Raw genomic sequence first — 17,196 nt, 5'->3', positions numbered from 1 at the left:
AAATGGTCATTTTTTAATCCACTAATATAAGATACCCATTTAATGTCTATTCAATTTCCATATCCTATTAGACCTAGTTCTGGACCATCTATTCCGTTCCATTGGTCAATGTGTTTTAAATTGACACATAATAATTGTACATATTTATGGGGTACACTGTGATATTTTCATACATGTATACATTATTAAAACTGAAATCAGGGTATTTAGCATATCCATCACGTCATACATTTATCATGTCTTTGTGATCAGGACATTTAAAACCCTCTGTTCTAGCTATTTTAAAATATATAATACCATCATGTTAACCATAGTCATCCTATGTGCAATGGAACCCCAAAATTTACCCCTCCTAACTGTACTTTTGTATCTATTAACCAATTTCTCCCTATCCCTCTGCTTCCCAGCCTGTGGTAACCACTATCCTAACTCTCTACTTCTATGTGATCAACTTCTTTAGATTCCATGTATGACTGAGTTAATGTGGTATTCACCTTTCTGTGCCTGGCTTATTTCACTTAACATAATGTCCTCCAGGTTTATACATGTGGCAAATGACAGGATTTCTTTTTGTTAATTGGATAAATAATATTTTATTGTATATACATACTTCATTTACTTTATGCATTCATTCACTGATAGACACTTAGATTGATTCCATATCTTGGCCGTTGCAAATACTGTTGCAATAAACATGAGAGTGCAGATATCTGTTTAACACACTGATTTCATTTCACTGGGGGGATATATACTCAGCAGTGGGATTGCTGAATTATACGGTAGTTCTATTTTTCAATTATTTGAGGAATCTTAATACTGCTTTCCATAATGGCTGTATTAATTTACATTCCTACCAATAGTAAATAAGAGTTTCCCTTTCTCCACTTTTGTACCAGCATTTGTTATTTTTTTATCTCTTTGACAATATGCCATTTGAATTGAGGTGAGTTTATATCTCTTTGTAGTTTTGACCTGCATTTTCCTAATAATTAGTGATATTGAACATTTTTTTTATATGTCTGTTGACCATTCGTATGTCTTCTTTTGAGACATAGCTATTCAGATATTTTCTCCACTTTACCAGTATTAATTCTAATCCATGAACATGGAACACCTTTCCAATATTTTTTGTGGTCTTCAATTTTTTAAATCAATGTTTTATAGTTTTAAGTGTGGAGATTTTTCACCTGCTTGGCTAAATTATTGCTAAGAATTTTATTTCTTTTGTAGCTGTTGTAAATGGGATTGTTTTCTTGATTCCTTTATCAAACAGTTTGCTATTTGGATATAAAAATGTTACTGATTTTTGTATGTTGATTTCATGTCCTGCAACTCTACTGAATTGATTAGTTCTCACCATGTTTTAGTGGATTCTTTGGGGTTTTCTATACACATTATCACGCAGTCTAGAAACAGGGATAATTTCATTTCTTCCTTTTGAGTTTTCATGCCTTTTACTTATTTCTCTTGCTTGTTTACACTGGCTAGGACTTCCAGTACTATATTGCATAGAAGTGGTGAAAGTGGACATCCTTATCTCATTCCAGATCTTAGAGGAAAAGTTTTCAATTTTTTCCCATCTAGTATGATATTAGTTGTGGGTTTTTATATATGGTTTTTATTGCATTGATGTGGGTTTTATATATGGCTTTTATTGCATTGACATACCTACACCTTCTGTTCCCAATTTGTTGAGAGCTTTACTATGAAGGAATGTTAAATTTTGTCAAATGCTTTTTCAGCATCTATTGGAATGATCATACAGTTTCTGTCCTTCATTCCGTCAATGTGATACATCATGTTTATTGATTTGCATATGTTGAAACATCCTCACATTCCTGGATTAAATCCCACTTGATGATGGTGAAAAATCTTTTTAATGTGCCGTTGAACTCAGATTGCTAGTATTTTGTTGAGGATTTTTGCATTTATTGTATCAGGAATATTGGCTGTAGTTTTCCTTTTTCATTGTGTCCTTGTCTGATTTTGGTATAAAGGTAATGCTTGCCTTGTAGAATGAGTTTGAATGTATTCCCTTCTCTTCAATTTTTAAAGAACAGTTTTAGTGGAATTGGTGTTAGTTATTCTTTAAATGTTTCATAGAATTCAGTAATGAAGCTATCAGTTCCTGGGCTTTTCTTTGATGGAAGACTTTTTACTGATTTAATATTATTATTTGTTACTGATCTCTTCAGGTTTTCTGTTTCTTCATGGTAGGTTATATGTGTCCAGAAATGTGTCCATTTTTTCTAGTTTATCCAATTTGTTGGCGTATAATTGTTCACAATAGCCTTTTAGGATCCTTTATATTTCTGTGGTATCGGTTGTGGCATTTCCTTTTTTGTCTCTGATTTTATTTATTCTGGTTTTCTCTACTTTTTTTCTTAGTCTGACTAAATAGATGTAACAGACATTTCCAGAACATTCCACTCAACAGCTGCAGAATATAGATTCTTCTCAACTGCACATGGGACATTCTCTAGGATAGATCATACAGTAAGTCACAAAACAAGTCTTACAAAATTTAAGAAAATTAAAATCATTTCAAATATCTTTTCTGAGTACAATGGTATAAAACTAGAAATCAATATAAGAGAATTTTCAAAAACTTTACAAACACATGGAAACTAAACAACATGTTTAGTGTTTTTTTTAAAAAAAACATAAATGAATGTTTATTTTTGTTCAAATTTTCTGCAACTTTGGAGGTGATCATATAGTTTTTTTCCATAGAGAATATTAATGTTTTCATAATATCAAACCAACTTTGCAGTTCTGGGATAAACACCACTTCATACTAATGAATTTTAAAAATATGTATTTTGTGTGATAGTATTTTATTTAGGACTTTGTGTATATGCTTCTAAGCAAGATTGGTCTGCAGTTGTGTGTATGTGTGCAAAATCTTTGTCATTATTAAATATTAGTAGACAGTTAAAAATCCTTACATATTTAAGAAAATTCTTTACTATGAAAGGCCAAGATTAACAAATAACAAAACGGAACTTGGAGGAAATGGAGATAAGCCAAAGGAAAACCATATTTAAAGAACAAACTTTAATATTTTCAGAGAGACAAGAAAATATATTACTTCAGAGCATAATAAAAATAACTTGGAAATTAAAAATGAATTAACTAAAGTGGAAAAGACAATATCAGGGTTGGAAAATGATGAAGTGTTACCCGGAATGTAAAACAAGGAGCTAAATAAATAAAAATAGAAAAAAAAAATAGAAGAATTTGCAAATTAGTCTAAATTAAAGTAATAGAATATCTACAAAATGACAATAAACAGACACTCTTTAAAATGAGAATAAAAAACAAAAATAATATTTTTGGAAATAAGAAAGTATCTGAAAATAGAATGATATGAAGTTCCAGATTGAAAGGGCCCACCAATTAATTACTCAGCAAAATGGAGACAGAAATGCCTTAACATTTGGGAGACAATGGCATTATCTCCTAAATTTCTCTACTGAGTCAAACAGTTATTCAACTATGAGGATAAAATAGATATTTTCAGACATGTAAGGCCTCAAGGTATTTCCTCAATGTCACTTTGTCTGAGATCTCCTGGAAGAAGTGGTCCTCCATAAAGAGAACATATAGTACTTTGTGCTTTAGAGAAACAGAATCCAGCTAAGGAAAATGGTGGAAGGCATCTCCAGATCTCCAGACTGATGATAAATGGAAATCCAATGCTGGAAATTGTGCATTTGCCATATTTAAGCAGAAGAGCAAGTTCCAGGCAGACAGTCTTTAGGAAGGAGATTTCCTAATATGTTGAATGCATTGAAAATGCATTAATGTGAGAATGCATTAATTGTCCACTAGAAATGTATTTCTGGTGGAGAATTTAAAAACATATTAATGAACGACATAAAGAAATTTAACTAAATGAATACAAATAATTGTTTTTTGTACTATTCACGGACTGATAATGAATAACAATAGAATTTAATTTGGAAAATGCAAGCGTGAAGGGGATCATTGAAAATTTGTTAGGATCGATGTAAGGTTCTTTTGTGACGAAATGAATGTTGGAATTTGAGTATTTTGGAAAGTAAGTTGGATGATAGGAGGTAATTGCCAAGGGAGTAGGATGCTTTCAATTGGGAATATGGAGGCATAGCAATTATTAGCAATGACAAGTCTAGGTTATGATTACAGGAATAAATAGTGACGTAAGGATGGAATACAAGAGCTTTGGAGGAGAGGAAGTCAAAGAACTGAGAGAAGGGACGTTAAACGGATCATCTATATCAATACTAATACCAAGAATCAAAACAGGAAGAGTTCTGGCAAGAGTAAGAGTTAACCCAGAACTAAACTCTTCAGGGAATAAAGCAGAGTGACCCAGGGCTTTGTGGATGACTGCAGCAAGGAGGGATACTGGGAGGGATAGCCCGAGGACATGATATTTGAAGCTGGGGGTTCTTAGGGAGGAGGGCGGTGCAATGGTTGGAAACCAATGGTGCCTGGAGTCGGGGAGGGAAAACAACCACCGTGTAAGTGAGCTGTTAGAGAAACTATGTCCCAAGGGGAGAGTTGAGCAGCAGGCGGTGGGGACAGAGGATTGAAAGTCTAGGGAAAAGTACGAAAATATTAGAGCTCATCGCCTTCACCATCTATACCTAAGGTTTAAAAAAAAAATAATGAAAATTCAGTGAATTCTCTCGAGAAGCCATCCTTCAGTCCTCAGGTTGGCTAAGAGCTCCTGTCCTGTGGTCTGCTGTGCATATCTTTGTCTAGCATTACCATATAAGAAGTGACGTTTAGAGGTTCTGCTCCCTCAACTCATCTTTTTTTTTTATTTTTGAAACAGAGTCTTGCTCTGTCACCCAGGCTAGAGTGCAGTGACACAATCTTTAGAGGTTCTGCTCCCTCAACTCAACTGTTAAGCCTTGAAGGGTTAACATAATGCAGTTCTGGGATAAACACTACTTCTATCTTTGGTAGAAATGGCAAGCTGGAGAGAGAAAAATTATGTTTCCAAGGAAGATTGTAGCATACGTGTTATTAGATCACAACCCTGACCATTAATTGTTTTTGAGTTTTTATTATTTTCCTAAAATTTGGATTGAATCCCCAGTGAAATAGTTTTCACCATGTATCTCTCATATCTTTATTTCTTCCAAGAAAAACAAAAGCATACAGCTTCAAAAACTAGAGATAATTCAACAAGCAATGGAAGTTATACAAATCAGTGACTTGACTGAGATCTATCTAGGAATGAGCCTTCCTTGGGAAGCCAAGGGATGAAGGATGCCTATTATTCTAACCTAAGCAGAGTTTGATCAACAATGCTTCCATGGGAAGATTTTTGATCAAAGAGGGGAGAAAAGAGAGAAGAAAAATAGCTCAGAGTAGTGTGAGCTCTCTGAGGTATGCAAACTTTATTAGGCCTAGAGAGATATGAGTATGTGACTTCAGCCATGCTCCCCACCTCCCACCCCCAACTGCACTCATGCCTAGGGCAATTGTTTAAAGTCATTTTGTTTCTGACTAGCTACCTCACTCGTTATCTTCAGGTTCTCGAACATTATGAGACAGATACCATGGATAGCCAATCAATAGCTTACGTTATTTTAATGTAATTCTTGCTAAACAACTTAGAAACTGCCTCCTATTGTCTTTTAAAAATCTACATACAACTGCTGCTAATCGGAGTATATATTCAGAACAACTTGAATCTATGGTCCCACAATGTGATCCTCAAACGCTGCCCAAATAAAGTATTTACTTATATTAATTATGACTCAGCACGTTTTTAGGTCAACCAGCAAAAGATCTTGCAGGTAGAAGACGGACAGTATATGTTTCTTGGATTAGATTCACGACTACGCACTATAATTATTTCTCTCTCAAAAATATGAATCGTTGGAAGTCAAAAAAGTGTTTTATTTCTCCTTGAACCATATTTCTGAGAAAATAATAGGTACGCACAACATGATTTGAAACATAAATTCACCAAATGGACTCATTTGCATTTCATCCAGGAATTCATCTCAAGTGAAATAGAATTCATTTGGCCAACAGTAACAGGATAACATATTTTTCCATCATCTATTGCTGTCTAACAAACTACCCCAAAATTTAGTGACTTAAACATAACATAGTGACTTAAACTTAACAATGTATTATTTTTCACAATGCTGCAATCTAGGTTGGGCTCAGCTGAGCTGTTCTTCTCTATGTCACATCTGCTGCAGCTGTTCACTCACATGCTTGAAGCTGGGTTGGTTAGAACATCTGGGGCCTGGCCAAGCATCTCTTTCTCTCCTGTTCTCACAACCTGCCTAGCTTAGACTTCTTTACAGTAAGGTGATCTCAGGATATTTGGGCTTGTTACCTGGTGTCTGGCTCCCAAAAGAGGAATTGGAAGCTGAAGATCTTTTAAGAACCGGTCTGCAACTGGCAACAGTGTCACTTCCACTGTGTTCTTTTCATCAACAGCAAATCACAAAGTCAGCCTACATTCAAGGACAGAGAAACTACATTTTATCTGTTGATGTGAGAAACAAAATGCACATGGAAGTAAATGGCTTTGTGAGGAGGTGGTGGAAGAATTGATGGCAGCTTGGAGACTAGCTCCACAATGTCTACAGCTAGACTTTCCATTTCCTGTAAGCCCTGTTCAAACTATTAAAGTGATCAAATTCACTTTAGGAGACAACTAAATAACTGAAATAGTTTGTATATTAGTTCCTGCACAAATCTCACATTAGATTGTAATTTCTGACGTTGGAGGTAGGGCATGGTGGGAGGTGATCTGATCACTGGGGTCAGGTTTCTTATGATGGTTTAGCACCATCCCCTTGGTGTTGTCCACACGACAGTGAGTGAGATCTGGTAGTTTAAAAGTGGGTTGCATCCACCCCTGTCTTGCACTTGCTTTCACTATGTGATGTGACTGCTCTCTTTTTGCCTTCTGCCAAGATTGAAAGCTTCCTAAGGCTTCCCCAGGAACAGATGCCACTCTGCTTTCTGTACGGCCTGTGGAACCATGAGCCAATTAAACCACTTTTCTTAGAAATTACCCAGTCTTGGGTATTTCTTTATAGCAATGCAAGCATGGCCTAATACAATAACTTTAGATGCAGTTTCGAGGTCTGCATCAAGATCTCTGAAACTTCACAAGGACAGCTTCCAAACCCCCATTCACTTGAATATAGTTCCATTCAATGGTTATTGAACACTTACCAAAAACAACACCTTATTATTAGCCTTTTTGATTCGTTCAACCTCATTTCTCCAAAAGTTCCCAGGTCTCCTGCCCTTGTTCTTATTACTGGGCCTGTTCCCACATGACATTGTAAGCCTGAAGCATCACGTACCTGGAGCGTCTGTTTCACTGCTCCTTGTTACCACTCTTGGAATAGGTGTGGCACAAACCCTCATCCTCTCGGAATCCTAGGTAGACTCATGACCAGTAGTAGATACCTTTTGGGGGCTTCTTTCTGTCTACAGTTACTAATTCTTCTTGTATCCTCCTACCCTCACCTCAGGTAAACACTTATTTTGCTTTCACGCCAAAGTAAATTTAGTTTTCATTTGTATTTCATGTTACTCTCTCTATATATATGTAGAAGCAGCCTGGAGCTTTGATGTGCTCAGCTGTGCCAGCCTTACCTTTATTCGAATACTGGACTCTTGACGGAGGATGTTATCTAGACTTAACCAAGATGGTTTCTAGACAAAACTCGTTATGACTATTGTGGTCTCAGAGTGTTTGAAGTATTGAATGGTTTCAGTTGCTGTAGCAAAGGAACAATGGAGTTTTCAATTATATGTTATATTCTGAAACTGTCTTTCAATAGGAACAAAAAAACCCCAGTAATTTAGACATTAAATGTATTTTCCTTTGTGCATCAATAAATTATTTCTTTATAAAATTGGTGTTGGAGAGGTAATTTTTCTTTTTCAAAATTAGAAAGTTAATCACAAAATAGGCTTTAGTGTTAATCTCAAAGGTCACACTTTTGGAGGTTGGTTTTACAAGAAGAAAAACAAAACCCACAGTTGAGAAATTGAGTTGAGAGTTAATATTCTTCACAGGAAATTCCTGTAAAGGAAACCAGCTTACTCACTCTTTCAACTAAACCCAACCACAAACTTTATCTCGTCAAGGAGGTTGGTCAGAGAAGAGTTTTAGATGCTTCTTCTTCAGAGCATTTCCTAGGAAAGAGGTAGTTTATTTGATTTTCCTCTGTGTGACCATCCATTTCACAGTGTCAATGGTCATTTACAAAATAAGGTTTTCCTTTTTCATCCAGTTATAACCCATTATTTTTGAGCTGATGCGAGTTACATGGCTACTGTGTCTTCTCCAGGTATCTCTCTGGATAGGAAGAAATATAGCAGAACCCTTTGAAAACGGATATTCTCACATATTTTCCTTCAGATACAAAAGCCGGCAGTCACTGAAATAAGGACTTGAAGTTCCTTCCTCTTTTTTTTATGTCTTAAGAGCAGGAAATAAAGGTAAGAGAGTGGTACTTTTTTTTTTCCCCCCACTAGATTTCCTAACCAGAAAATATAAGTTGGGAAAAGAGTTTAAATAATTTTAAAAATGAATTGCTAACACAATTACTTTTCAAGAACTATTTTAGAATAACAAATGGGTTATTTACTAACAGAATTTTCATCTCCATATATATGGAGTCTTCACTAAAAAAAGAGGTGGTTATAAAATAAACCTGTTTATAGTGCTTTGAGCATTTTACAGGAAGGGCTAAGAGCAGAGAAATTCAAGATGTTTGCCAAATTTGAATGCCCATTTAAACTTAACTGTGACATCTTTGATGGCAGGCACTATGGCTTCATTTTCTGTTATCCCTAGACAATGGGGTCTAAAGCCACCACGGACCATCTGAGAATCATAATGATACTAGTTGAATTAAATACTGTCACTATTACACGAGACCAAATCTCTGTCTGCAGGTGTTCTCTGTGTAAAGTGGTTTAAGTCTGCCTTTGATGGTGATATTTCTCTCCCTGGGCCTCAGATCCCTGTTGACACTGCTTTCTCCAGCACTTTTCTCTCTCTTCCCCGTTTCCCACCACAAAGTTTTGTGGGGAAAGTTTAGCTCATTATTTCTCCCAGAGACAGCTGAAGGTGTGGACTTGACAACTGAAAGGGAAATCTTCATCCTCTGACAAAAGATACGTGATTCTCCAAAAACGCATCTGGAAAATAACTGAAGAGATTCTGTAGATTCTCCCAGTGCTGTTAGACTCTCAGTTCCTTCTGTGAAGGACAGCGTATGGTGATGGGGAAATCAGAAGCTTTGAGACCCTCTATACCTAGATATGAATCCCCCTGCTAATACTTACCAGGTATGTGATTATCACTGAGAATGGGCACTGCCATTCCAAGCAATGCGAGCCTTGGTTGTCCATCTGTAATACGAGAAGGACAGTGCTCCGCTTCACTTTACAGAAAGTAAATGAGGGCCACATTATTTTATTCCCATAAGCAGAGTCTGAGGCTTGCTTTGGCTTAAGTTGTCCAGTGCTCAATAAATGATGTCCTCTGCATTTGTGTGGCTCCTTCCGATTCAGTGAAGCATGTTAGTGACGGCAGCATGGAAGACATCACTTAGATATTAGACGGCCTTCAAAAGGTAGATATTAACAAGCAAGCCACACAGTGTGGGCGCATTGTCCCACATAAATGAGACTTCCAGAATGGGCTTGGGCTCACATCGGTCAGTTGCCCACAATGCTGGCAACAGCTACTGTGACTCAGCACTGACCCACCTCCGCAAGCTCTATGCTTATCCCTGAGCAGGGCTTCTCAAAGATGTCTCCTGGATGAGCATGGTGGCTCTGACGCTTGTTTATAATGTAGGTTCCGTTGTTCTTCTCCTTGAGAATCTGATTTAATAAGTCCTCGGGAAGCCCAAAAATCTGCATTTGTAATAAGTGTTTCATGTGATTATTATAATCAAGATGATTTGAGAAACACTGTCCCAGAGTGAAAGCTGAAGTCTGAAATCAGCCCCAGGCAGCCGGAGGTCTGAGGCCGGTGGGTGGGTGGCTGCATCCTAGGCAGTATCTCTCATCTCAAGGTTGGCAGAAATTCCTGAGGGCTGGAGACCGCTGGGCGTCGTGGTGACTAATTTGCTATAGGCTTGGACATTTGGACATAAATTGCAAGATGGTAGAGCTGGAATGATCTTAGCAATCATCTGGCCTTATGATTTACAAGTCAGGGCGCTTTTTAAAAAATTACAAATATCCTGACTTAAACATCAGAAATTCTGATTCCCTCATTCTAAGGTGGAGGAAGTACTGATACAGTACAGACATTTTATCTTGCAGGCAAGAAAGCTGAAGTCCAGAAAGAGACCACGTGATTTAACTGGAGTCACACAGTAAGTGAATTGCCATAGTAGATTGCAATGTGTTTGCTCTGACGACTCTGGAAGTGTTTATCATTTCTGAAAAAGTAAGCAGAGATCGTGTTTCAGAAATCATATCTCCTGACCCTAGGCGAGTGCCAGAGGAATAATCTCTGCTCTTCAGGATCTCCCAATCTACTGGGAGGACAAGGTGTAAGGAACAACCCATCTACGGCAGCACGGTTAAATCCTGAACAAGTCGTTACTGAGCTCTTGTTATTAGCTAGGCACCATTCCTGGAGGGAGGCCGCAGGACTCAGAAAGACAAACTCAGTTCCTGCTGGGATGGAACTTATATTCTAGTTGGGGAGAAGTTTTAGGAATAAGATATTTTCAGGCAATAATGTGTGCTAAGACAGAAGTCATCTAAAATGAGAAGCAAGAGAGAGGGTTGTTGGCAAGAAGGGAGGGAGGAGCTTCTTTATCCAGGTGGTCAGGGAACGACTCTCCAAGGAAAAAATCAGAGATAAGACATGAGAGAGCCAAACGCTACAGGGTTTGTCCATGGTGCTCTGGAATCTGTGCTTCATCACATGGGTGGTGGGAGCTGGTGGCGTCTTGGGCATGGAAATGAGATGCTCAGGCTTGCTTCTTAGGAAGATGTGTCTGGTGATGGAGCTGGAGGATTGTTCTTCCAGGGACTTTGTGGACAAGGGAAAGGCAAGTGGGGAGACCATATATACAGAGTAGTATGTGCAAACATTCTCAAATTTTATCAGTAGGAGCTATATCTCTAGATTTCCTAACCGTGAACAATCTGGCATTTTTATTCAATGTGCGTCATTTTTTTCAGGAAAAGTTAAACATAACTCTTTCCAAATTACTCATGGAAATATACATGCTAGGTGAGCACATGAGACAAAAAAGATTAATGAGGGGAAAATGGCATTAAAAGAACACACTACATAGAGCCTAGGGATATCGGGAGCTTAAGATGATTTGTAAGAAATGACACAATTGAAAAGGTTGTTCCACACAATTGGAAATACCCACGTAAGTTAGAGGCATGTGAAGGCCGGTTTGGGTAGGACCTGCCCTTTCAAAGCTTCCTGTGTAAGTTGCACTTCGGTCACCGGTTCTGATTTCTTCATTTCCCATTTCTTGATTTACAGAAATGAAGGGGATACGCAGGGCAGAGTTCTGAATCTCAAAACACTCTACTCTAGCAATGGAATGAAATTATTGGAGTGATGACAGGAACATGGGAGAACAATGCTCTATTTGGGCTGGATGTTTCTTTGGCTTGTCTCAGGAGAGAGAATTAAAGGATTTAATATTTCAGGTAGGAATTTTCACTTTTCATGTTAGCACTGTGGGTCTGTGGTCAAACGTAAAGTGATGGATAACCTGATATATCAGCAGCATGACATATTAATACACAACCTTTCCATCCTACTGCTAAAAAGGGACTGAGAGGAGAATTATTGGGGTGAACAGCTTTCAGCTGATACCAAGCATTGAGCAGGTACCCTGTTACTGTAGTTGAGTGTTCAGTGAGAGCAGCTGAAGAGGGATAAGCCAGGGTTCTACCGTCTTTTCCAGGAAACCAGGGCTGCTGCTGGTGATGCTGGAGTCCACTGGGAGGGAATTAGAACAGGCACTTCCTTTCCCCTACAAAATGGACAGTGAAGAAGAAAGACACACAAGGAAGCTTAATCTCTTGTTAGATCAAGTACTAGATGTAAATGTAAGCTAGAATTCCATTTTCTAATGTGTTTCCGTGTTGTTCTGTTTATTATGATTTTCAGGTTGTTCCACAAAAAAACTCCTTTGGACATATTCTACAAGAAGTGAAGAGGAATTTGTCTTATTTTGTGATTTACCAGAGCCACAGAAATCACATTTCTGCCACAGAAGTCGACTCTCACCAACACAAGTCCCTGACCACCTGCCCTTCACGGATAGTAAGGACCTACCTGATGTCCAATGGTACCGACAACCTTCGAATGGAGACCCATTAGAGGACATTAGGAAAAGCTATCCTCACATCATTCAGGACAAATGCACTCTTCGTTTTTTGACCCCAGGGGTGAATAATACTGGGTCATATATTTGTAGACCCAAGATGATTAAGTACGTTCCAAATGTATTTCTATCTGAAAATGTTTCCAAATCCTCTATTATCTAGACAAAATATCTATGTTCACAGGATCTTGTTAATTTCCTAGGAGCCCCTACGATGTAGCCTGTTGTGTCAAGATGATTTTAGAAGTTAAGCCCCAGTCAAATGCATCCTGTGAGAATTCTGCATCACATAAGCAAGACCTACTTCTCGGGAGCACCGGCTCTATTTCTTGCCCCAGTCTCAGCTGCCAACGTGATGATGCACAAAGTCCAGAGGTAACCTGGTACAAGGTAAGAGTGAATTCTCTAAAATTAATGTAAGAGTGTTGTTTTTACGTTATCATCTTCATGGGTTTTTTTCATGGAAAACCGTGTTTGAGAATCTGGGGTCTACAGCTTCTCAAAAACTGGTCCTATGCCACTGCAGGAGATCTGACTTTCTAAAATAATCGTGTCCCCTGGGAAGCCACAGAACTTGATATTCTAATTATTAGAGGCATCCTTTTGATCAACACTAGAAAAACTTCTAAAATGCAAGTGTACTACACATGAGGTTAAGACATAAACCTACTAACACCTGCTAATGTAGGAAGATAGGTTCACTCATTTTCACTGTCTTCGGAAAGCAACAGGCATTGCAAAGGGGAAGAGAGCATCCAACACGTAAGTCTTGAAGGGTTTGTGAAAGATATGGGAGCCTGAAATACATTCCCAAAAGGACAGCTCTTGGAGGACAGTTAGGACAAATCCAAGGTGGACCTCAGTGACAGATGTCTTGCGCAGGTGAGATGATGGAAAGGAGTACAGTGCTAAGAGAAAAAGGGAACAAGAGCAAGTTTCACAATGACTTTGAGCTATGAACCACATGTACGTGAACTCCCATAACAGAAGAACTTCATATTTCCGTCGGGTTTTATAGCGTTTCCAAGTGCTACCAGATGACGAAATGCTGCCTAACCATCTCCTCCAACAGGGCCCCCTGTCAGTTGACTCTTGGGTGGTGGAATCCAGGAGTAGAATCTAAATCGCTTCCTACAATTGCAATAACTATTTGAAGTCCAATAATTTGTCTTCAAAATTATGCACAATTTTGTATTCAACCTCATAATATATGTGTTTGTTAATATAAAAATATCATTCTAAATTGCTACTGATTAAAGTCAGAAAGATGAGTTATGTTTATCTAATGGTTTAATGCATCCCAAATTTTAACAATGAGAGTCTCCTGGGGATACAGTTACCATGGTATGAGGAGACATTTCCCTACTTGATTCCTGAGACTCCATGCTAATAGGAGGACAGATGTTATCACATCCTTTACAGAAATAAATATACAGGGAAGACGAATGGCATGAGGTATGGTCTCACGTTTGTGTTTTTATATGACACTGAAAGAATGCTGGTCTCAATAAAACCCTAATTTCAGAAACATTCATTTCATAACCTCTAAAATGAGGTTAGTAAGAAGAGCCAATAGTTTTGTTCATTATTTTCACTTCTCTCTCAAGAACAAAACTTCCTTTGGTTCAAAGTATCTGTCACCCAGGATGGCAGCTGTCTTGTCTTGGTGGGCTGTTCTCAGGCCAGTAAAGCAGTCCTGTCCCCATTATTTCAGATGAAAATGTGCTTGGCTTTTCAATGATCATACACCTGAAGTGAAAGTTATAAATTTTTAGTTTTCAGGCGAGCACAAGTTGCATAATAGTTTCCAGCTATCTGCAAATATTACTTTTATAAACTAAACCCTAAAACTGCATGACATTCACAAAAGGAAGCTCTGTTTCACTTCCCTGGGGCTTTGACTGCAAATGTCAACAGGTGTTTAATGGTGGACAGGCAGCTACCCTAAGGATAGGTGAACAATGGCTGTTATTAAAATTGTACCTCAGATACAGATTGGAACAGGTCCTGGTTGTGTGAATTACACATATGTGCATGTGCACTCACACACGCACATGCACACACAAGCACATAGTAACCTGGAAATCACAGACCTTATGGCAGTAGTACATCACTAAAAATGATGGCATTAGGCAGGAAAAAACATCTACTACCTTTTTCCTTCATGCTAACCCCCAGATTCTCAGGTGGTGGGTGGGTCATACCTATGACCCATCTCTGAATAGATGAAGCTGACACTGGCTGAGAGAATGAAAACATGGCTTTATTGAATTCAAATGAAACTGCTGACCAGGGATTACCCACCAGATATGCAGAGTATACAACTGAAATAAATCCCTGGGCTTGGAGCCTCTGGAGCATTCCACAATATTTTTAATTGGCAAATTAAAAACAGGCTTGCAGACTGTTTTGAAAATATTTTCCAACTTCTTTATTTTAAAATTATTTTTAATTCACAAATCATAACTGTATACATTTACAGGATACAATGTGATGTTTTGATATACGTATACAATGTGGAGTGATTAATTTAAGCTAATTAACACATACATCACCTTGCTTACTTATTTTTTGTGGACGGGCATTTGAAACTTACTCTCTTAGTTATTTTGAAATGTGCAATACAATATTATTGGCTATAGTTATCCTGCTGTGAAATATGTCTGAAAACTTATTCCTCCTATCTCTGAAACTTTGTACTCTTTGACCAGTATTTCCCTGCTCACCCTCTTCTCCCCACCAACCAAGGCCCCACTAATCATCATTCTACTCTCCACTTCTATGAGTTCAACTTTTTAAAGTTCTATATATGAGTGAGATATTGCAGCTTTTCTCTTTCTGTGCCTGGCTTATTTAGCTTTGCATAGTTTTCCAAGTTTATTCGTGTTTGTCCCACATGATGGAATTTCCTTTTGTAAAGGCTGAATAGTATTTCATTGTGTACGTGTACCACATTTTCTTTGTTCATTCCTCTGTTGATGGACACTGAGGTTGATGCCATATCTTGGCTATTGGGAATAGTGCTGCAGTAAGCACAGGAGCATAGTTAACCCTTTGCTGTATTGATTTCAATCTCTTTGGATATGTACCCAAAAGTGGGATTGCTGAATCATATGGTAGTTCTATTTTTAGTTTTTATTAATGAGTCTTCATAGAGTTTCTCATAATGGCTGTACTAATTTACATTTGTACCAACAGTGTGTAACAGATTTTTTTTTTTTTTTTTTTTTATAAAAGCCACTCTAACAAAGTGTGAGGTCATATGTTGTTGTGGTTTCAATTTGTATTTCTCTGATTATTAGTGATACTCAGCATTTTTTCATATAGTTGTTGGTCATTTGCATCCTTTCTTTTGAGAACTACCTTTTTAGATCTCTTGCCTATTTTTAAAATGGGCTATTTGTTTTCTTGCTAATGCAGTGTTTGATTTCCTTATATATTCTTGATATTAACTCCTTATCAGATATATGGCTTGTAAATATTTTCCCCATTTGGTGGGTTGTCTCTTTACTCCATTGATTGTTTCCTTTGCTACACGGAAGCTTTTTAGTTTTATGCTATATCATTTGTCTATTTTTGTTTTTGTTGCCTGTGCTTTCAAGTTCATATTCAAAAAAACATTTGCCCATAACGATGCTGTAGAGCTTTCCGCCTATGTTTTCTTTTAGAAGTTTTACAACTTTAGATCTTATATTTAATTCTTTAATCCATTTTGAATTGATGGATCATAGGTGCTATGAGATACAATTTCATTCTTCTCCCTGTAGACAATCAGTTTTCCTAACATCATTTATTGGAGAGATAATCCTTTCCCTGTTGTGTGTTCTTGGCATGGTGTTGTTTTCTTTCTTTTTTTTTTTTTTTAAATATATTGACTGCAAATGTGTAGGTGTCTTTCTGGGCTATCATATTCCATTTGTTGATGTGTCTGTTTTTATGCCAGTACCATGCTGTTTTGATTTAAATGGCTTTGCAATATATTTTGGAATCAGGGAGTGTGAAACATCTAGCTTTGTTCTTTTTGCTCAAGATTGTTTTGGTTATTTGGGGTCTTTTGTAGTTCCATATGAATTTAGGGATAGTTTTTTGTATTTCTGTAAAAAATAACAAAGGAGTTGGTTTTGAATGCATAGATCACTTTGAGTAGTAAGGACATTTTCTCAATATTAATTCTTCCGATCTATGGACACAGGATACCTTTATATTTATTTGTGTTTTCTTCCATTCCTTTTGTTGGTTTTTAAAATCATTTTCAGTATATAGGTCCTTTACCTTCTTGGTTAAATTTATATCCAACTATTTTACTATTTTGGTTCATATGGTAAGTGGGCTTGTTTACTTAATTTCCTTTTCTGCAGACAGTTCATTATCAGTACAGGGAAACACTACTGATTTTTATATGTTGATTTTATGTCCTGCGATTTTAATGAATTCATTTATCACTTCTAACAGTTTTTTGGTGGAGTCTTTAGAGTTTTCTACAGATGAAATCGTGCCATCAACAAATAAAGACAATTTTACTTGTTTTTCTACTAAAATGCTTTTTATTTCTTTCTCTTGCCTAATTGCTCTGGCTAGGACTTCCAGTACTATGATGAAAAGAGGTGGTAAGAATGCACATTCTTGTTTTGTTAATCCGATCTTAGAGGAAAAGATTTCAACTTTTCACAATTGAGTATGACATTAGCTATGGGTTTGTCATATATGGCCTTTGTTGTATTGAGGTACATTCCCTCTATGCTTAATTGGTTGAGGGTTTTTACATGAAGGATGTTAAATTTTGTCAAATGATTTTTCTGCATCTATTGAGATATGGTTTTTATCT

The 17,196-nt window shown here is 37.3% G+C and overlaps 1 protein-coding gene across 4 annotated transcripts in view; it reads left to right on the top strand.

The window, feature by feature from the left end:
• The first annotated feature begins 4,696 nt into the window (after positions 1-4,696).
• The window catches only part of IL18RAP (interleukin 18 receptor accessory protein), a 35,786-nt gene continuing 23,286 nt past the window's right edge, over positions 4,697-17,196 (top strand). Inside the window, exons 1-7 of one of the 4 annotated variants that reach the window (XM_021925143.2) lie at positions 4,697-8,189; positions 8,334-8,484; positions 9,107-9,339; positions 10,327-10,379; positions 11,519-11,688; positions 12,155-12,479; positions 12,575-12,761. In XM_021925143.2, the coding sequence (XP_021780835.2) occupies positions 11,619-11,688; positions 12,155-12,479; positions 12,575-12,761 (582 nt within the window). In that variant the 5' untranslated portion in view covers positions 4,697-8,189; positions 8,334-8,484; positions 9,107-9,339; positions 10,327-10,379; positions 11,519-11,618. Of the gene's footprint in view, positions 8,190-8,209; positions 8,485-9,106; positions 9,340-10,326; positions 10,380-11,518; positions 11,689-12,154; positions 12,480-12,555; positions 12,762-17,196 lie in introns of those variants that run through there. The other 3 variants (XM_031655409.1, XM_021925142.2, XM_021925146.2) reach the window with 3 other exon arrangements.

The sequence above is a fragment of the Papio anubis genome, chromosome 14, assembly GCF_008728515.1.
Source record: "Papio anubis isolate 15944 chromosome 14, Panubis1.0, whole genome shotgun sequence".
NCBI lineage: Eukaryota > Metazoa > Chordata > Mammalia > Primates > Cercopithecidae > Papio > Papio anubis.
This window is presented reverse-complemented; position numbering and strand designations above follow the sequence as displayed.